Source organism: Capra hircus, chromosome 27, assembly GCF_001704415.2.
Source record: "Capra hircus breed San Clemente chromosome 27, ASM170441v1, whole genome shotgun sequence".
NCBI classification, from domain to species: Eukaryota; Metazoa; Chordata; class Mammalia; order Artiodactyla; family Bovidae; genus Capra; species Capra hircus.
Genome location: NC_030834.1, coordinates 20,857,087 through 20,878,642, shown reverse-complemented (window position 1 = coordinate 20,878,642; position 21,556 = coordinate 20,857,087). Strand labels below are relative to the sequence as shown.

General features: G+C 42.2%; 1 protein-coding gene across 1 annotated transcript in view; it reads right to left on the bottom strand.

Annotated features, from left to right (window-relative positions):
• The window catches only part of LOC102173362 (low-density lipoprotein receptor-related protein 1B-like), a 28,009-nt gene continuing 13,824 nt past the window's right edge, over nucleotides 7,372–21,556 (bottom strand). The window contains exons 11-23 of the mRNA XM_018041768.1: nucleotides 21,163–21,349; nucleotides 20,374–20,592; nucleotides 19,799–19,982; nucleotides 18,606–18,807; nucleotides 18,353–18,517; nucleotides 17,975–18,175; nucleotides 16,467–17,016; nucleotides 15,941–16,066; nucleotides 14,748–14,858; nucleotides 12,451–12,687; nucleotides 9,905–10,373; nucleotides 7,887–7,995; nucleotides 7,372–7,440 (exon numbers count right to left, since the gene is read on the bottom strand). Coding sequence (XP_017897257.1) covers nucleotides 7,411–7,440; nucleotides 7,887–7,995; nucleotides 9,905–10,373; nucleotides 12,451–12,687; nucleotides 14,748–14,858; nucleotides 15,941–16,066; nucleotides 16,467–17,016; nucleotides 17,975–18,175; nucleotides 18,353–18,517; nucleotides 18,606–18,807; nucleotides 19,799–19,982; nucleotides 20,374–20,592; nucleotides 21,163–21,349 — 2,790 coding nt within the window. The 3' untranslated portion in view covers nucleotides 7,372–7,410. The remainder of the gene's footprint in view (nucleotides 7,441–7,886; nucleotides 7,996–9,904; nucleotides 10,374–12,450; nucleotides 12,688–14,747; nucleotides 14,859–15,940; nucleotides 16,067–16,466; nucleotides 17,017–17,974; nucleotides 18,176–18,352; nucleotides 18,518–18,605; nucleotides 18,808–19,798; nucleotides 19,983–20,373; nucleotides 20,593–21,162; nucleotides 21,350–21,556) is intronic.

Here is a 21,556-nt window from a genome sequence, read left to right as displayed (position 1 = left end):
GAATAAAACGAAAACTGTCTTTAAGAAAACCAAACTTCTTTTTACTATTAAAAAAAATATTCAAGACAACATGGAAAGAGACTCCCTGCATCGGGGCAGGATTTGGGTTGGACCTGAGAATTATGTTGTGTTAGAGCAGTAAAAAAATGACGATAGACTTGAGACTCCAGATGCTGGAGGAGGCTGGAGCCTCAGGACTTGCTATCGTGGACAAGTCCTTTCCCTAAACCTAATATCCACCTAGCCAAGGAGCTGCACCACCCCAGTGAGACTCTAATGTGAAGTAGTACTGCCTCCTGGCCTCAAGCCCTTCACACCTCCCACACACCATCACAATTCACTTTTTTCTTCATTAGACTCTTTTTTTAAAATTGAAGTATAGTTTCTTTAATTGTTGTGTTGTTGTTAAGTCGCTTAGGTCCTGTCCAACTCTTTGAGACCCCTTGGACTGCAGCCTGCCAGGCTTCTCTGTCCTTCACTGTCTTCCGGAGTTTGCTCAAACTCATGTCCATTGATTCATTGATGCCACCCAACCATCTCATCCTTTGTCGTCCCCTTCTCCTCTTACCTTCAGTCTTTCCCAGCATCAGGGTCTTTTCCAATGAGTTGGCTTTTCTCATCAGGTGGCCAAAGTATTGGAGCTTCAGTTTCAGCATCAGTCCTTCCAGTGAATGTTCAGGGTTGATTTCCTTTAAGATTGACTGGTTTGATTTCCTTGTAGTCCAAGGGACTCTCAAGAGTCTTCTCCAGCACCCCAGTTCAAAAGCATCACTCTTTGGTGCTCAGACTTCTTTATGGTCCAGTTTTCACATCTATATATGACCACTGGAAAAACCACAGCTTTGACCATGTGGACATTGTTGTGAGGATTCACTTTTAATAATCCTAATGACATACAGAGTATGTGTCCCCATTTAAGGGGTGAAATCCTCCCAAAATTGCTCAAGCTCTGCCTGGAGGAGCGAGGAATCTGAAAATAGAGCACGCCCTGTGTTAACACAGCCCCTACTCTGCCCCTCTGCCAGTGAGGCTCTGATCCAGACACCCACCCTCACTAAGGAGGGGTGGGGTTTGGGGCACATAGGCTGTTGATCCCTTACTGAGGCTCTGGCGGGTGCGTCAACAGTGCTTCAGCAACCACCCTCATTTTCATGGTCTAGATAATTTGTAAGTTTGGGGGCACCTGTCATCCTGTCAGCACATCTTTGACTGCCTTGGAAAGCAAATTTATTCCAGGCCTGGCCTTTGTAGAACATTCATACTCTAACATGAGAAAGATGTGCAAGGAAAATGAAGAATAACAAACCAGGGTCAAAGCCTGGAGAAAAAGGGCAGTATTTTAAGAAAGGTGATTGGGAAGAAGGGGGGCTTGAGCAGAGAACTGAGAGAAAAGATTGGGCGTCAGAGAGAATAGCAAACTCCAAGTTCCCAGTAAAGAAATGTTAGTGAAAACAGGTTGGCATAGTGATCACGATACCACGCTTTACTTTTCCTTCACCCTAGATGGGGGTGGTAAGGACAGGACGAAGTTGAGGAGACCAACTGAGAGAACCCAAGGACCTCTTCTGGTCTAATAGCTTATTTAAGGAGGGAACACAGTCTGGATTCAATCTGTAGCATAGAACGTTTTCAGAGTCAAATATAAACAATTTGATATATGAATAGCAGGTGAAGAATGTTCTTTTCTGCCAATGTGTAGACAAGCCCACAGTGCAACAGGCAGAGAAAGGTCTTTTAGCCTCAGAGCCTCATCACATCCCTGAAGTGAAGGGAACAGTTAATAACCAGGCTCTTTCTCCCAACACTCATCTCACCTCATCTCACGTCTTCACTCCTACCTTCCTAAAATGAAGAGCCGTAACTCATCTTTAGGAGTCTCAGCAAGTTCCTTACCTATGCTTCACTCTTAAATTCCATTCATGACTTGGCCAAGGCTCAGGCTTCCACCCTCATCACTTTCTCCCACATGCATATTCTAAACTGCTTTCCGCATCAGCTTAGAGTTGTCATCTTTGAACATACCATTTAAATGTTCAGATGTGTGCTCTTCTTGGTGTACTTTCTCATCTCATCTCTAAATTGAAGGTGGGGCATGGACGGCTTCTGTTTATATTTGTAATCCTAGAATGGGTACTACCAGTTCTTCAGAGCCTGTTAGCAAATAATTAAATTATAACTTAATTTAAAAGTCACCTCTAAAAGCCCTTTCTGTACCCAAGTGCTTTCCTCAAGTTGTCATACACGACTTAACATGTATGTGGAAAGTAATTAGTGGCCCGAGGCTACTGGCCCAAAACCCAAGGGAGGGGCTGTGAGAGCAGCCTTGTGAATCTTTATCTTTATGATTGACTTACAAAGATCAGCACAACCCATGCATCCTCTACCCCCAAGACTCTACAGATGAGATCTTTCTCCTCTTGGGAAGGGAGGAGAATAAGGAACTCACTCAATAGTTCTTCCTTTTAAGTTTGGCTGCACCATGCCCTATCTTGGTTCCCCGACCAGGGCTTGAACCTGGGCCCTCAGCAATGAGAGCAGAGTCCTAAGCACTGAACCACCAGGAACTCCCTGAGTCAATATTTCAGGTAAAAACTTAAGTAGAATTCTTACCCCATCTTCCTCCCAAATTTTGCCCACATTCTGCTGCTTTTTTCACTGAAGACAATAAAATGACCTCCTCCAGCAAGTCTTTATGAAGTAGAACTGAGCATAAAGTAGGGCTGAGCACAGGAAAACAAGGTTTTAATTTGTACAAATAAAGGATAATATAGGCAAGGCTGGGCGGGGGGTGGGGTGAGGGGAGACAGTACTGACCAGAGGGCTTGAGTCACCAGGGGAGAGAGTTAAGTGCAGCTCTACCACATTCTTGTCCAGTATGCCACACTCCGTGGCCATCCATGGGGCAAATGGCCCTTGTACTCCTCCCCACCCACCATGGTTGCCTCCTAAATCGCTGCCACTCACCACTCAGCTGTGGAAACTGAACAAGTCACTGCCATTTTTCTAGAATGTGGGTAATAATATGTTCCCTAATAATAGCCTCCATCTTGCCCTTGCTGGATTTCAGTTTCTTGAGCTGCATAACCGGGAAGACTGGATTAGATGTTATCAGAAGGTCTTCCCAAATCTAAATATTCTAAGTAAAGGTTACAAACTAGGGGAGGCTGGAAGAAGAGATGTGAAATCTGAACAGTGAGACTTGGGGAAGCTGACTGACACATAAAATTAGTAACTGGCCTGAAAGCAACAAACTCCATATTCTGGTTCTCAGTTTCTCTAAATTGCCAAAGCCTGTCAACAATTAAAATAGGAGGAACTCAGAACAGCACACTCATTATTGTTCATGGTGGTGGTGGTTTAGTAGCTAAGTCGTGTCTGACTCTTGCAACCCCGTGGACTGTAGACTGCAAGGTTGCTCTGTCCATGGGATCCTCCAGGCCAGAATACCGGAGTGGGTTGCCATTTCCTCCTCCAGGGGATTGTCCCAATCCAGGGATTGAACCCAGGTCTCCTGCGCTGTAGGCAGACTCTTTACCAATGGAGCTTCGAGGGAAGCTCCTTGTCCACTAATTTGTTTGTTTCCTGAAGAGAATAAGCACTGTCTACTTTCTGTATCTGTAGGTTCTCCATCCATGGATTCAGCCAAATGCAAATGGAGAATTTTCAGTGCAGAACCTGTGGATACAGAGGGCTGGCTGTAAGGGCCTTGAGCATCCTTGGATTTTGGTATCCATGAGGATCCTGGAACCAATTCTTTGTGGATACCAAGGAACAACAGTATAAATTCTTAATTTAACTCTTTAATTGCGACCTCTTGTGTAAACACAAGAGGTCAAGTTTTGTGTAGGGCCCTTGGAGCTTAGAGCATAAAACCATGAACTTTTCCAAAGCTCTTTTTTTCTTCCAGAAGAAAACTCAAACCTATTTACCAGGTTATAGAGGTTGAGTTTCTATAATGAAATGCAGAATTTCCTTCTTCCACAGGTTTACTGCTCCATTTATCAGCTGTGGAGGAATTGAGAAATTAATGTGGAGATGATCACACTAGAAGGCGCTTCCTAACATGCCCATTGCTGCAAATAGATAAGGTCGTGAAATGGACATATGACAATCAATTTAGGGGATGGGATGGGTACAAATTAAGTGTAAAGTTCTAAATATTGTTCATAAAATTAAGCCTTTCTGGTGAAAAGGACAGTCAGATATTTTGTGAATTCTTGAGTAGAGAAAGCGCAATAGGATGTGTTAAAGTATGTTCACATGGGATAATAGGCACACATTCATAGAGGCCCAAAGACAGGAAAGATATAATAAGAGTGGTCAGGGTGAAAAGAGTGCTTATGTGACAGTTCAGCTGCAGTCAGCTCCCTTTTTCCCAGGAAGAGCAAGCAGGGGGTATTCCTGGGGCCCAAACACGAGACAGGTCTGCAGAGCAGGAGGGAGGCTGAGCGTACCATTCCAACAGAGCCTGCGAAGCAGACTGACCCACCCAGGACACAGCCCTGCGAGTCTGCTGGAGGCCAAAGGTCTAAGGAGCCAAGACAGCGGCCTCAGCACGTTCAGAAAGGGAGAATTCCATCGTACCTCGTCTCTGCGGGCTTTCAGTCTGGGTGCTTTTGTGTCATAGGTTCTGTATCTGGATGCTTTTGAGTCACTTTTGCACAGGTAGAGGCAGAGCCTTGCCAAGGGCAGACTTATCAGTGAGGACGGCTCTTGGGCAAGGTGGCGAGAGAAGTGTGAGACTGACCCTGTGGGTAAGAAGGGTCTAGGGTTCTGTGGGGTGAAGATGGGTTCTCTCAAGTACAGCTGAGCCCCAGAGGCAATCTGATGATGCTCCACGTGTCTCCTAGCCTTGAGGAAGGTGAGCCCCAGCGAGTGTCTCCAGGTCAGGTCAGATTGATCTGTACTTGGGAATTTTTATACTTGACTGCAAAGCACCGTTTGTTGTATGCACCACACCCCCAGTAATAAGCCTAGGACTTCTCTTTGCGCTTAGCATCCTCTGCAAATTCATGCTGCAAGAAACTAAGTATAAATAGTCTAGAAAAGATACAAGCAAGAAATCTTTCAAGTCAAGTTGTGTTTATTTAGGCTCATGTTATCAGTCTCAGGTACTAGGCTAAGCAGGCATTTTTGTGTTTTAATTCAGTATCCAAATGGTCTGATGTAGGTTCTGTTAATGCTGTTTTTTATCTCTGGGGTAACAGTTTCACGATTAAGTCATTTGCCCAAGGCTGTTGCTGTTGAACTTTAGACCATATTCCTGCTTTGTTACCTGTGTCCCATCACAGATTCAATTCCTTTGATTCCTTATGTGGGTGTGAATAAAGCAGTGATGCAGGAAGACATACAGAGGTATTGGCGCAAAGGGGTGTTGGGATCTAAGTAGCATTTGCATGTTTCCCTAGCAGACACAAGCTAGTTGAGATGACTTCTGGTCCAAAGACCCTATGTGTCAATACCTCTGTGTGTCTAGTTTTAGAATCCAACATGGATAACTGGGCCAATATATAAACAAAATGTAGGCCTAGCACCCAGGGACATGAATGGACCCAGAGCAGCAACTAAGCCGTTCTGGCAATGCTGGAAAAATATATTATCTGTGCTTTCTATGGCAAGATTCTTAATTAAAAGGGGAAAATGATGGAAGAAATTTTCACATACTGAGGTATAGGGAAGTCATTCTGGCTCATATATGATTTAATCTGAACTTTAGGTTAACTGAAACAGCCTGCTTGTAGCCTACTAAACATACATTGTATATTTGCTTTAAGCGCAAAAGTCTGTCTAGTCAAAGCTATGGTTTTTCCAGTAGTCATGTATTCATGTTTATGAGCTGGACCATAAAGAAAGCTGAGCACCAAAGAACTGATGTTTTTGAACTATGGTGTTGGAGAAGACTCTTGAGAGTCCCTTGGACAGCAAGGAGATCCAACCAGTCAATCCTAAAGGAAATCAGTCCTGAATATTCTTTGAAAGGACTGATGCTGAAGCTGAAACTCCAATATTTTGGCCACCTGATAGGAAGAACTAACTCATTTAAAAAGACCCTGATGCTGGGAAAGATTGAAGGTGGGAGAAGGGGATGACAGAGGATGAGATGGTTGGATGGCATCACTGACTTGATGGACATGAGTTTGAGTAAACTCTGGGAGTTGGTGATGGACATCACTCTTGGCATGATGCAGTCCATGGGGTCGCAGAGTTGGACACGACTGAGCAACTGAACTGAATTGATTAAGGAAAATTGTATTAGTATTTACTATTATAGACACTAAAGCCCCCACCAGGTGGAAGAAGTACATGATGACCAGACTGTAAGCCATGACATAAGCTGCCACAGTTTCAAGAGCTGGTCTCAAAACACAAAGGCAACAACATCACTCTGGAAATGAAGATGAACTGTGCCTAAACAGAGTCAACATGATGCTGGTTAACCAGTTTCAAGAGGACTGTCACAGCTGACTGTGCTGTTTTGCACGTAGTCCCCTCCCTTCACCAATAAAAGCTCTGGTCCACTGATTGCCAATGCAGGGTAGTTGGCCTTTGGCAACTGACTCCACTCTCAGTTGCCAGCCTCAGAAATAAAGCAAACTTATTCCTTTCCGTCAACCTTGCCTCTTTATTGGCTTTTGGGCAGCAAACAGCTGGACCCTACTTTTGGTAACAATCTCGCTTCTGGGCATATATCCAGACAAAACTGTAATTCAAGAAGATAAATGCACCTCTATGCTTATACCAGCAGTATTCACAATAGCCAAGACATGGAAACAATCTAAATGTGCTTTAACAGATGAATGGAGAAAGAAGATGTGGTGGATATACACAATGGATTAATACTCAGCCATAAGAAATACATGGAATAATGCTATTTTCAGCAACATGGATGGACCTAGAGATTATCACACTAAGTGAAGTAAGTCAGAAGGAGAAAGACAAATACCAGATATTACTTACATGTGGAATCTAAAATATGACACAGATGAACTTATCTACAAAACATAAACAGACTCACTCAGAGAACAGGCTTGTAGTTGCCGAGGCAGGGGTGGGTGGGTAGGGAGAGGGATGAATTGGGAGTTTGGGGTTGGGAGATGCAAACCATTACATAGAGAATGGACAAGGTCCTACTGTATAGACAGGGATCTCTGTTCAATACCCAGTGATAAAATATAATGGAAAAGAATATGAAAAAGAATGTATATAAATGTATAACTTAAACACTGCTTCACAGCCAAAAATTAACACAACACTGTAAATCAACTATACTTCAATAAAATAAAATAATAAAAAGCAGTTATTTTAATATGAAGTTATCATTTACCACAAATTGTTACAGAAGTTAAAACAGTACACAGTGAAATATATAAACAGTTTTTATTGAGATGTTTCAGCTTCTTTTTTGTCAGATTAGTCAGTTTGTAAAGACGTTAACAGTTCCTGTAGGAAAAGAGACTTGAAGTTAGAGAATATGCGTTACATTAAAACAAAGCAAAAACACAGAGATGGTTGAGCTACACAGAAGTGAGCAGAGATCGCAGGATGGGGATGGGGGGCATAAATTTTAGGGGTAATGTTAACTAACCCTAATTACACCTCACTTCACCCCAAGTAGTATTGAGCCCCTTTTGGAAGTCTACCAAAAGCTGAATTTCTTGATTACATGTATGTTTCACTTTGGTGTGAACAACTTGAGACTGAACAGAATCAGCAATCCAAAAAGTTACTGAGCGTTCATTTGGTCTACATAGTAACATCATTTGCCAATAACAAAAAGCTCTGTAAGTTAACATAGCCTACTTTCACTCTGCTAGGATTTTTTGGTAAGGACATTCTGTGACTGGATCTCACCCCCTGTTTTCCTCAAAGACACTTCCCAGACATACCTGTTCATCATAAGCTTCATTGACAAAAGTCTCACTATTCATTAGATTCTCCTCTTCTTGGTCATTTTCTTTATGGCAGGTCAAATTTCTTGATGATGCTGTCCTATTTCTAGAAATCAGAGAAAGTCAAAAGAGTTGTTCCTTAAGGTAGAAGCTGGGAATGGGGCATGGTTTGAAGACGTTAACTCGTCCCCTATGAGAAGTTATCGTTATGGGAACGATGTTGTACTTTTATTGTCTCTATAACAAAGAACTGACCTCGAATGGCCAACACTTGGGTCAGTTATGATTTGTTACTAGGCATTCACTGAACTTCCAAAATGTTGTATCTTCTCAGCTGAGAGGAAACTAAGAAATTAGTCAGTGAGAATTGCATCTAAAAACAGATAACTAGCAACTGGACATAGATGAGTTAAGAAAGCAGGTTAATATAGAAGACAGACCCGACTGACAGTCAAAAGCACAAGGGAGGCACCTCAGTTCATCTTAACATTAACCAGTGTTACTTTAGGCAAAGATATACCATTTCTCCTGGCCTTATCTCCAGTCTGTAAAGTGAAGGCTGTACAGAGGAGATGTAACTTTAAAGGATTTTAGTTATCTCTGTTATTTCTTGATATGTATTCTGTACTGTTTCAGGCACTGTGTGTTAGTCACTCAGTCAAGTCTGACTCTGTGCAACTCCACGGACTGTAGCCCATCAGGCTCCTCTCTGTCCATGGGATTCCCAGGCAAGATTACTGGAGTGGGTAGCCGTTCCCTTCTCCAGGGGATCTTCCTGACCCAGAGTCAAACCCGGGTCTCCTGCATTGCAGGCCGATTCTTTACCATCTGAGCCAGCAGGGAAGCCCCAATGTTTCTTGATATATAGGCTGCTTAATATCCCTTCCCAATATGTTTAATCAGTCTCCTTCAATTACTGTATCTTCCTAAAGTTTATTTTGTCATCATTCTTAATCATTTGAGTCATTCTTTATTGTTTGTTTCTTTAATCCAGTGACTCTTGTTTTAGATAAAACTTTATGCTTTTGCCTTAAATCTTGCTTATGAGCTTATCTCACCTCTTGTCAAGGGCTATATTTTGTCCCCCTAAAATTCATATGTTGAAGTCTAACCCCTAGTACCTCCAAATGTGACCATTTTAGGGATAGGGTCCTCAAAGCGGTAATTTATGGTAAAAGGAAGTCATTAGGGTGGGTCCTAATCCAACAGGACCAGTGTCCTTAGAAGAAGAGGAGATCAGGACATCAACATGTACAGAGGGAAGGTTACACGAAGACACAGGAGAAGCCTGTATCTACAATCGCAGGAGAAGAGCAACCCTCGGCCTCAGAAGAGACCAACCATACTGACACATTGATTTCAGACTTCCAGCCTCCAGGACTGGGAGAAGATAAATTTCTGTTGTCTAAGACAGCCACTGGGGGGTGTTTGTTACTGCAGCACTAGCAAACAGACACCCAAGAAATTTTCCCTCCAAACAGTCATTGGCGCTGACGCTGCCTCACTGGAGGCTTCCCAGGTGGCGCTTGCCAGTGCAGGAGATCCAGGTCTGGTCCCTGGGTTGGGAAGATCACTTGGAGAAGGAAATGGCACCCCACTCCAGTATTCTTGTCTGGGAAATCCTATGGACAGAGGAGCCTGGTGGGCTACAGTCCATGGGGTCGCAAAGGGTCAGATACAACTTAGCGACTGAGCATGCATGCACACACACTTCCTCATTAGAGGGGACTCTCCTCACTTTATCCCTGAGACTGGCCCCTGACTGCTTTTACATTATTGTAAAAGCACTGCCCCTGACATTACGGTTTGCGACAGGTCTCACACAACAATGGTCCCAATTATGATTTTTCCAGGTCATCTAACAGATAAGCCTGCTTCATTGCTCAAATCTTTCCTCAGAGAAAAAATTTCTACAGTGGATTCATACCTCCAATCTCATTAATCTTATTTTAGTTTTATTTAACAAGCCACCTTTAGAATAACATTCTCCCATGAGGTCAAAAGTGGCTGCTCACCGCTTTAATTTTTGTTCTCTTCTGAAATATACAAATGCTCCCAGAATGACCAGAACAACCAGTAGCGCTATGGTTAGGCTGAGGGCAATGTGGCCAGGGGCAGGTCCATGGGCTGCTTCTTCACAGAAGTCTCCGCTGTAGCCCATCAGACAGTTGCATTTTCTCAGCTCTCCTTGCATCGTACAGATTCCCCTCCCATTGCAGAAATCGCTGCTACAGAGCAGAAGTTTTTCCCTGTGTGAATCCTTGGGCTGACCTCCTTCCTTGGTTTCTGGAGTCTTGCTCTCTAGAGCAGGAATCGGAGGGGTTAGCATTTTTCTGACAGGGTAATTCATTCCTTCTGAACCTGGAGATCTAGTCTTGGTGGACTTGGTACCCTGGAGAGGTTGGACAGCTTTTGCTGTCAGTCTCTTTCCAGACTCTGGCATTTTACGTGTTGGTGTTGAATGGGTTATATCTGGATAGGTACCTGCAAAAACAGTAGGTGTGAGTACGAGTGTATGTACAGGTTTTTTATTGTCAATTAATAACTATTTCAGAAGAACAAGAATTCCAGTGAACTTAACTGGATAAGTTTGAATTTTTGAAATCACAATCACTACCATTACTTTGGGCTTCCCTGGTGGCTCAGATGATAATCTACCTGCAATGTGGGAGACCTGGGTTCGATCTCTGGGTTGGGAAGATCCCCTGGAGGAGGGCATGACAACCCACTCCAGTATTCTTACCTGGAGAATCCCCATGGACAGAGGAGCCTGAGAGGCTACAGTCCATGGGGTCACAGAGTCGGACACGACTGAGCGACTAAGCACAGCACAGCACCATACTTTTGGCAAAAGAAAAAACTGTCAAAAGCTGATTTTAAAACTACATATCTAAAGGCACTTAAAATATTTCATTTCAGGACCAGCGTAGTCTATCATACCAATCCATTTTCAAATGATGATATGCAGGATTTTAGCCAAGGTAGATGCCACCAGTTCCAAAATTGTTTTCTCTATAAGGATGAGTGTAGTAGATCAAAGTAGTATATATCTAGACTATAAGGATTAAGTTTATCTGTAAATTTTTCACATTTTTTAAGTCCAAGTAAACTGTAAGTTTAGCAAGACGTACAAGTTGCAAATATTGAACCAAATTTGGTGGCAGCGTGGGAGGGACACTCATAAGGCAGGGAGCAGACAGACAAGAGGGTTCTATCCAAAGAGCAATCCAAGAGTTAAGTTTATACTTAAGGCATTTCACCATGTTCTCTGTCATTGTTGACACAAGTGTTACTCCTCACAGGGAAGACCAAAGTACCGGGAGTGAAAAGAGCAGAATTAGCAATAAAAATGCTTCTTGCTTCTGTCCTAAGCTGGCCTCACAGGAGCATTTCCATGCCTCACCCTGGGCATTTAGGGTCCTTGATGGTAGGTTACATCCAAAGGAATTCAGCTTAAATTTTATATACCCAGTACCATTTCCCTCAATAAAGTTTTATATGTAGTCAGGGTGAAATCATCAAGAAGCAAAGTCAGCTCTTGAGCCCAGTACATCAGGAATGGGAGGGCAAAAGTAGGTTAGGTTAGGTTTTAAACCAGAAACCTAACCTAACCTCAATGTGGTAAAGGTGATAAATTTCTCACTCATTTATCCCCATCCTTGAGTCATTGCCAACACAGGACTAGCAACAAAAGCACCCTTATTTGCTGAAAAATAGAATCAACTATGGGAATCAAAATCCCTCATCTTTCCCATTAAAGATGACATGTTTAGAGGTAATAAGTAGTCTTCCAGCTAGTCAGGTTTTACAGAAATAAGAATTTACATTGAGAAGTCAGTGAGAACTCTTCACTGTAAGGCTCCTTTCCAGATCTCTTCCTTTGCTGGTTATGACTAAGCCCACTGTCTCTCTGATTCTACCATGAAGGGGACTTAGATACCAATGGAGCTATAGCTGATGATTCCAGCAGAATTATGTATTATGATAGGTGTTGTCTGGCCACGACAATACCTTCCCATGAAGGCATGATTTGGAACAATATCTCTATAACAACCATCTACAGCTAGCATTTAAGGATTAACTTGACAGTGTTATAATAATATGACAGCTTCCTACATGTCCTCTTTAATTCCTTAATAACTCTGAGCTAGAATATGCTCTTTCCACATTCAAAAGGGGGAACCAGGACAAGTCAACTAGTTTGCCAACCTCTTACATTCCAGGTGATGCTATTGTGATCAGTTTCCATGGGCTGACTCGGATCTTGGTTAGATGAGTGCTCTTTCAGGCAACATACACTGTCGAGGCCTGTGGAGTGACCTATCATATGGCCTACTCTAAAATCAAATGGAGGGGACATTAGCTTTTTACAAAGAGTCCCCATAATCTATATACAATTGCCCATAGTTAGAAGTTTCATATTGTTCAGTTTAAGGAGTACACAGTGAGAAGGAAGAAACAGTTTAAAGGATAAAATCTTGAGGAACACTGTGGAATTAAATATTATTAAAGGTAAATCACCAAGGTGACCAGTGGTGTGTCTTGGGTAGGAGTTACTCACAGTCCATTTCATCAGATCCATCCAGACAGTCAGCATGACCATCACAAACCTGTGTGGCAGAAATGCATTTCTGACCATCCTTACAGGACTGTGATGGTGCAGAGCATCGGACAGCTTCAAGACACTTCTTTATGTCATCCAAGTAGTACCCACTGGGACATTTACAAGTCTGTCCTTCCGGCTTTGGTAAACAGATATGGCTACATCCTCCATTGTCTTTGGAGCAGTGATTACTACCTGTGGATCCCCACCCCCCCAAAAAAATATTGATTTAGACTATTTCATAAGGCTCTTCTGTAAACTTTCTGCCAATAGACCATCAGAGTTAGAGGACCCAGATTTTTTCCCCAGAGTAGATGGCTTTTCAGTTTAATTCCATTTAGACAACTAAGAACCAAGTGATTGGTGATTCTTCTTCATGGATAAGGATGGCTTTAGAATATCAGGAGTTCACATCTGTAACTGTAACTAAGCTAAACATGAGTTTATATTGATGTCTCCAACTCTATAATCTATTACCATCTGGATCATTTGAGCTTCCTTCGCTTGGTTATCTGTAAATTCTCAATAGTGAGAAAACTGTCTCCTATCACCTGCCATCTATTTACTTCATTGCTCAGTTCCAGTAAACATATATAGTGGTATCAGAATTGTTAGTCTGTGCCCCAGTGGGAAACAAATTTATCAATGAGAGTACAGAGCTTATGTACAGTTTCTTTTGCTTCAGTGTTAGACTCCACTCATTTCCAGAGTTACTTTGCTCAGTACCTTTTCTACCTTTTCAGTAACGTTGTTTCATATATTTGTAGAACAATTAGATTGTTTTGTCACAGTTTGTGTTCCATCCTAGAATCCCCGACCTTCTAAATGATTTTTTTTTAATTTACATGTCTTAAGGTTTATTCTTTGTGCTATGAAGTTCCATGGGTTTTGACAAATGCATAATTTAACATATCCACAATTACATAATCATACAGAATACAAGCCTTAAAAACATCCCCTGTGCTTCACCTATTCAACTTCCCTCTTCCCCCTCCTTCCTGGAAAACACTGATCTTTTTTTACAGGGTCTCAGTTCAGTTCAGTTGCTCAGTCGTGTCTGACTCTTTGCAACCCCATGAATCGCAGCACGCCAAGCCTCCTGTCTATAGTTACATTTTTACAGAATGTCACGTAAATATATAGCCTTTTCAGACTGGCTTCTTTCAGTTTTTATTATGCACTTAAAATTAATCCATGTTGTTTCCTGGTTTGAGAGCTTGTTTCTTTTTTGTGGCTGGCTAATATTCCATTTGTACCACAGCTGGTCTATCCATTCCTACCACAGCTTGTTTATCCATTCACTTATTCAGGAACATCCTTGTTGTTTTCAGTTTTTTGTGATTGTGAATAAATTTGCAATAAACATGCATGCACACAAAGCAAAACAAGCCAGAAGTTCATATAAAGGACCAGCTTAAGAAAAACTGAGGTAAACTTGGCTCATCCAAGATCCCCTGTAAGTTCTCCTTTCCCTTCACATCATGTAGCCAAGATCTTAAATAGAAGGGCCTTAGAAATAAAGCTCTCTCTAGATGAGAACTCAGAGGCTGTGGTCTCTCTCCTCCCTCTAAGAGTCACAGATACAGAGAACAGATTGGTGAGCGCAAGAGGTGGGGGACAAGAGTCTGATTAAGTCAGCCATGTATATCTTCCCATAGTTCTCCAAGGCTTCTTTCTATCTCAAGCTTTGACTTCTGGTGAGGCTTTATCTCTTGACATATTCCAGGAATTCTGGAATAGATTATGGATATAACGAAGATAAAATGTACTTCAGAAATGACAGGGACCCTCAATTAGGCATTTGTGTCTATAAGAAAGGTGGAGAAAAACATGCAAGCTCCCTCAAGCTGATATTTGAAAGATAAGTTAACATCACAAGTAGATATAAGTGACAATGAGGAGAATGAAGACCAGTTTCACTCTAGAACTAAAAGGGGATTTCCAGTTATATCACAGCTGTAATTCAGTCTTCAATAAGAGAACTTAAAATAGGACCCAAGTATACCAAACCCAAGCCCAATATCCTTACCACTGTTACGTCTTCTAGCTATGCAACAGGACTGGCTATAAATAGCAAAAGACCATACAAAACTGCATGAAGATAAGAGTTATATAGATCTACAGGAATGTGTCAGAGAAATATTTTACTGGGAAACACAAAGATATTCCAAGGAGATACTATAGGATGGAACAACTCCCTCACAGGCAAATTCAGTAGACTTCAGTGTTGCTATAATCACTGCAAGGTTGCTTACCCTGTTGGCTAAGTTTACTATAAACTTTTAAATCCACAATCTTCTGGTCTACTTGGAACCACCGGTTTTCTGAAAGTTCTGCTTTGCTGTACCAAACTTTACTGATCTGGGCTAAAACAAAAGGCAGTGAACAATCATTAGCAAAAGTGAAATTTATCTTACAATTTCCTGGGCAAAGAACACTGCTCAGTATGAAAACTGTCACTCATCTGCAAAAACTCCAGTTAAATAACAGGAGTTTTACAGAAGAGACATGCATTTTTCTAAACCTAGTTCCTGGGAGGAAACTTAAAGATCAGTAAAAGCAGTTTTATGTTTTTGCTGAAAATAAAGTCCAGTGAAGTTATGTCCAGCACATTCGTATACATCTGGATACACAGAGAGAAAAGTAGGATATGATACATGAAAATTCAGCTCAAGAAATTGATGGGTAATGATTTTAGGCATTTTCCCAGAGCAGCGTTTTTAAAATGGCTTATTTGTAACAAGAGTCACCAGGGGATCTTAAATGGCAAAGTTCTCACTACATTCCTAACAGTTTAGCATCTTTGCGGTAGGATCTGATAACTTATTTTTGCAGTTCTCATGAGGCCAGCCCAACTGGTTGAGGGGCCAGCACTGGGAAATATAAAGAGACAGATTTACTTTAAATAGCCTTTTCCAGTTTTACCAGACCTAGACTTTAGTCAGAAATAACATACTTGACAGACTACTGTGGTTTAGACAATCTCTGTGAATACTAGAAATATCCAGCAAGTATAGAACGCTCTAGAATTCACCTAATGCTTCCATGTGTACCTAGTCAATCAAGACAGGTACACTTCCCTCATGTTACAGTTAAGGTATTATAGCTACTAACTGACAAAGCCACCTGGTCCCAGTCCTGGCCCAGTTCTCTCTGTATCATACCCTGGTGTCCTCCAAAGCCAAGAGCCTCCTACAAAAGCCAGAAATCTCAGGCAGAATGAGATAAAGCACATTCACATGTAAAGAACAACTAAATAAGTAAAAGCTCCCCCCAATCACACAGTCACTGTTGACATTTATACATGTTAAATTAGGGAAGCTGCTTAGCTATTCCTCCGCAAGAAACACACTGCCAAAGATCAGTGCTGAGCAGTAGCAGATTTGCTTTAGATATCCAGGAGTAAATTCAGCTCACAAAGACAGTCGGATGTAGAGTTAAGACCTACCATCATCCACGGTGGTCCAGAACATCATGCCTTGGCCATATGTAAACAGGTTAAGGCCCTGAATTCCTCTGCGGTCCACTCTGTATCTAGAGCCGTCTTGTTGAATACTTTCTATGAGTCCTCTCCCTAGAAAGAAAGGGTCAGTTAATTTCTGTTTGGAGCCCAAACAGCTGTACTCCATCCTGTGGCTCTTTATGTCTTGTCCTGCCTCCCTTCCAGAAGGACACATGCATTTCCTGAAAACTAGTTCTTATTCATTCTAAAAGTACTACAGAAAGGTTTGCTCATGCATATTTGTTATGTTCTTGATTTCATCCCTTCACCAAGAGGCAACTGCATGACTCTCTGGGCTAATATATGCTGCTTAGGATGGGGACTGATTGTATTTGTTTAGAAAGTGGTGCAGAAAATGTAAACTCAGACCTAAAAGCCATTTGAAGTTACAGCTGAAGACTAGAAACCATCACTATTTCTCTGGCCGAGCTCCCTCACCCTCACACTTAGGGTGGAGAAGATAACTGCTCACCAGGATCAGCCCAGTACAGACGAGTCCCTGCATCTGAAAAGCTCAGGCCCACAGGGACCTGGGGTTTCCGCCAGAGCACCTTCCTCCTGCTGCCGTCCATGGAGGCACATTCAATGCTGGAGCTATGCCTACCGTCATCCTGGGGACCCAGGTCCACAAAGCACATGACTGCAGTCGGCGGGTGGAGCACGATACGGGTAGGGCGGTAGAGACTTCCGCTGAGCAAGACGGTGGAGTACTGGCCTCTGGGGGAAGCTATGTTGATGTGAGCATTCTCACTGCCAATCCAGTATATGTTTCCACTCAGCCAGTCCACAGCAAGGTCAGTCACTGTGCCCTCCACGGATATGATTTTCCTCCAAGAGAGCTTTCCAGAGTCTTTGAGCCTCAGTAGCCAGATATCACCCGTATTCCACTCTGTCAGGTAGAGCACCTTCTCCTGGACAACGTAGTCCATTGATGCAAGCTGGTTGACATTGGTAAAGGGAAGAATCCTATGTCCTGGTAAAGTTGCTTGTCCGTGTGAAGTATCTAGATTTTTCAGATAGATCTGTGGGGAAAAATTAATTGGATGGCACCAGTTGAGACTAGTCAAATTCTTCATCTTTATTTTAAATTCATGTTCAGATAGTTACATTCAGATTTTCACACAGTCTTATTGCCTAAAAGCAAATTGCATTTCTCTCTCTTCCTACAGTTTCAGGCCCTTAAAATTCCTTGAATTCATATGCTTGAAATATTTACTCCTCTGTGAAAGGCCTCCCCCTCTTAACTTTTTAAATTTATTTTTACTGAGATAAAACTGACATACAATACTATGTAAGTTTAAGTTGTACAATGTGTGGATTTGATACACTTATATATATATATGAAAGGCCCTCTTCTTTAAATGAGACTTCAGTCTGAAGATCTTGCTGAAACTGAAGTTGGTCTTCCAACCCTAAAATTTGCTTTGTCATTTTATTTATCTTTCTTTTTTAAAAAAAATATAAATTTATTTAATTGGAGGCTAATTACTTTACTATATTATAGTGGTTTTGCCATACATTGACATGAATCAAAGTCATCAAGTCCTCTGGATATGAGAAGTTAGGGGTGACTTGCTTGTTAGTACCTTTTCTCCTCCTATGATTTAAGAAAAGTGTCCTCACAAGATGTACTTACCTCTCAGGCTAGAACCCAGCCAAGTTGCTTGTATTTGGAATTACTCTGCATCATCAGCTAGGTGCTTGGACAATTCAACTGAGTTAAATATTATGGCAGATCCCTAGCCTCATTGTGTTCTGAGGTGCTAAGTGTTTCTTAAGGAATCTAAGTAGGAGTGGTCTTCATTTCATAGCTACTTTTTTTTTTTTTTTTTTGGTCATCATAGCTCCCAATACACAGTTGAATATTCAAATTTAAATTGTATTTGAAGAATATCCCAAAGGGAAGAAATTCAAGGAATTCAAATTACCCAAAGTCTGAAATAGACTGTGGCCCAAGCGTGTGACAGAACAGGGTAGTACCTGCATGATAACTGTGGGCAACCCGAGGAACAGAAACGCAGACTCCTTGAGGGGAACACAGTTGACACCATCGTCTGCAAGCAGGAGTCCAGCTGGACAGCGACAGCTTCCCTTGGACTGTGGGCTCAGAAGGCACAAGTGAGAACATCCAGTGTCCAGACAAGGATTCGAAGACCTGGGCTGTAGCACTTCGTGCATTACCTGGAAGAAAACACCTAGATGTCACTACATGTTGCTGAATCCTTAAAAACAGCAAGTAACTCAACCCTGCCTTTCAATCATTATAGATGGAAGTCCCTGCAGTTTGTCCTTGGGCAGCTCATACACGTAGCCTTCCCAGGGAGGATCGGAGGATATTTTGAAGCATCAACTATAGACCTTTAGTCCGTAAGGCTGTTCCAAACGCTTGATGAGGACAGCCCGGTTCTTGCCAGTCATCTTTTTCATGCGTTGTACTGTTCTTGTCTTCATTTCAGACCAGAAGACTTCATCCTCGAACACAGCCACGGAGAAGGGGCTCTTGATTTGTGTTAGCTGCAACATCTAAAATGGTGATGGTGAGGTTCCCAGGATGAGTTTTACACAAGGCACATGACATTTCACACAAGCCTATTACCAAAAGAACACTTACGCTAATACCAGTACCATCTAGGTTGGCAGAGCCAATGCAGTGAAATTTGTCATCAGACCAGAATATCTTCCAACTCAGCTGGTCGAGAACTATGCTAGTTGGCCAGCCAAGACCTTGACTGAGGAGTATTTTTCTGCTGCTCCCATCCATTCCAGCTTGTTCTATTTGAGGCTCTCCTCCTATTTCGGACCAGTACATTAACCTATGTGGATAAAAGTCAGATTTAAGACAAAGTATTACCTCACAGAAAATAACACCAGTTCATTCCTCAAAACTCTGATTTACAGCCCAATTATTTCTTTCCCTCAAAATTGGTCTATGCCTTAAACATAATTTGTGTAGTAAAATGAGGTTTTCTTTGAAATTTTATGGTGATTGTTCATTATTTAGGGATATAATATCTATTATGACATCTGTATAGGAAGTCTAAAAAATATATTAAACCCTAGCCTGGAAAACATCCAGGGAACCTGCCAGTCTTTCCTGGGCTAGAAAGTCCACTAGTTCCATGGGCAATGGGTGCGTCAGATCACATTCTTAGTCATAAGACATTAGGTCCATCAGGAAACTCCTTTCAGTCTCCTGAGGACCATGTTACCAGATTTCTGGTTGGAGGTATTGAAAAGGTGAGAAAAAAAGAGGGAAGGCATCTGACCTAGGTCACCTCTGGATCCCGAGTTTTGCTCTGTCTTGTTCTTACATTTGATACACACATGGCTATCCCAATTAGGGCTTTGCTTGGACAAGTAGGAAATGTCGCCTCCAAGCTCCTGGCCCTCTGCAGAGAGAAAGGGCTCTGGACTGAAGAGCTCAACCCCCACAGCCAACTCCTCTGCCCCCATCACTCCCCCGCCTCATCACATTACTATAAATTAAACACCAGCCCTAGTTCCATTCTCCCTCCTCCTGCCATTTTAAAGGCATACAGCTTCTTCACTCACAGGTACACCTGTTTGTTTTAGCCAAAGAAAGTATAGGTGGGCCACCAAGTGAGCACCCCTACATCTCACTTTTCTGAAATAAAGGTCTTTTTGCAAGAGCTTTCACAACTACTGTGTGTATGGTTGACTCACATAAGATCCAGAGTCAAGTCAGATAAGGTTTCTGTTCACTCATTCTGTGTTGAGGGAACACAACCGAAGTGGAACTAAAGAGGGACAGACCTGACCAGGCATTGTGACACCCGGACTCACCCATCTAGGGGATCTAAAGCCAAAGACCGTGGTTGGTTCAAGTCATTGTCCAGGACGACCGTGTACTCAGATTTTCCTCTCCAAATTGCAGTCAACTGAATTGCCAAAATCTGACCAGCTGTCCCATCTGTCCAATAGAGATTCCTCCCGATCCAGTCAACTGCTATGCAGTCTGCCTTTATCCCTGAGGAGAGGAAACTGTTCATCATGTGTTCTTAAATTACAGCTTTTCAGAAGGCTGAAGCTCACAGACCTCAGACTTGCATGCCACATTAATTCATTTTCCAACTGATATATGCATCTCCATCAGAGCAGTCTTTTAAATGCTCCAAGATACTATTTGCAGAACAAGATGACCATTATTAGTAATGGTCACTGGCTGATAGTTTGACTGACTCTGTATCAACAGAGAGGGCAACTTATTTCTAGTTAACTATTAATAACAGCAAGACTTGACCACTTGTAGTTAAGGAGATATAAACCAATGTTTAGAAAGTTCATGGCCATTCATCCTGTCTTTCATGCTATGTGTAATTAGTAAGGGCAAGATGAGAGCCTCTTATAAGGGGACAAACCTTTCACCATAGTCCCTTTCTTCTTCATGTCCATGCTTATCCACTGAATACTTTGGGCCCCAAGATCAGTCCAGAAGACTTTCTGATCCACTAAGTCATAGTCGATAGAGAAAATAATCAGGTTCTTGTCTGTAGTTGCCAGAATATCTTCTTTCAAGCTCCGCATCCCATAGAGGAGTAGTTTAAACTGGATTGCCACAAGCAGGACTGGTTCAGTACCTATCAAAAAAAGAACTGCTTTCAACGTGGCCTTAAGGAGTTTGATCGGTGAGCCCAGCACTGGCTAAGGAATCAGAGGACAAAGTAGTTTTTGCTTTCTCATTGACAGGGCTGTGGTACCAGCTCACTGGCATCTAAGTGGTTCTTCCCTTGATGTAATGGTTAAGCTAAAACATGGTTTAAAGATACTTAGAATAAAGGCATAATTAGCCTAAATTGGAAACCACATTTATAACTAAATATTTGGTGTTAGGTGGACAGGAAAGAAGGCTTGTCTGGTCTTTAGATATTTATTCTAACTTCAGGTAAGGCTGACCCATGGTTACAGAGGTTTAACTTATGGGTTTATAATACTAACGCCTTATTTGTAGATACTTTCAGATTCAAATTCAAGGTATAAAATACAAAGTATAAAAAGGAGGCTTTGGAACTGTGCTTGTCTTGTTCTGAAAACAAATAAAGCAGGCTGGAACACTTAAGACCTGAGAAAGAGATCTGCATTGGTATTCGTGGATGTCATAGGACCTCAAGCTCTCAACCTATAGTTGAGATATTTCCAGCTCCATTTACCTGTTGCTTTACAGGTATGGCCATCAGGTTCTAGCGAGTAGCCAGGATGACAGGCGCAGGTGTAGGAGCCCTTTGTGTTGACACAGGTCTGACTGCAAGGATGACCACCCAGCCTCTGGCATTCATCCACATCCTCACAGATCTGGCCACTGATTTTTAGCTCAAAGCCTCGCTCACAAGCACATACCTGACAGAGGTTGGAAAACATGAAGACTTTCTAAAGGCAAGGTACACAGTTGATTAAAAAAAAAAAGACCTCAGCCTTGATATAAAAAGCAAACAGTGATATGCTCCATGTCAGCAACTCAAAATGTTCTTTGAACCAACTTCATTCTGAATGCAGTCACTCTGTCCATCTCCTGCCGCTTGCCCCACACCCTTGCCACCCCCAGGT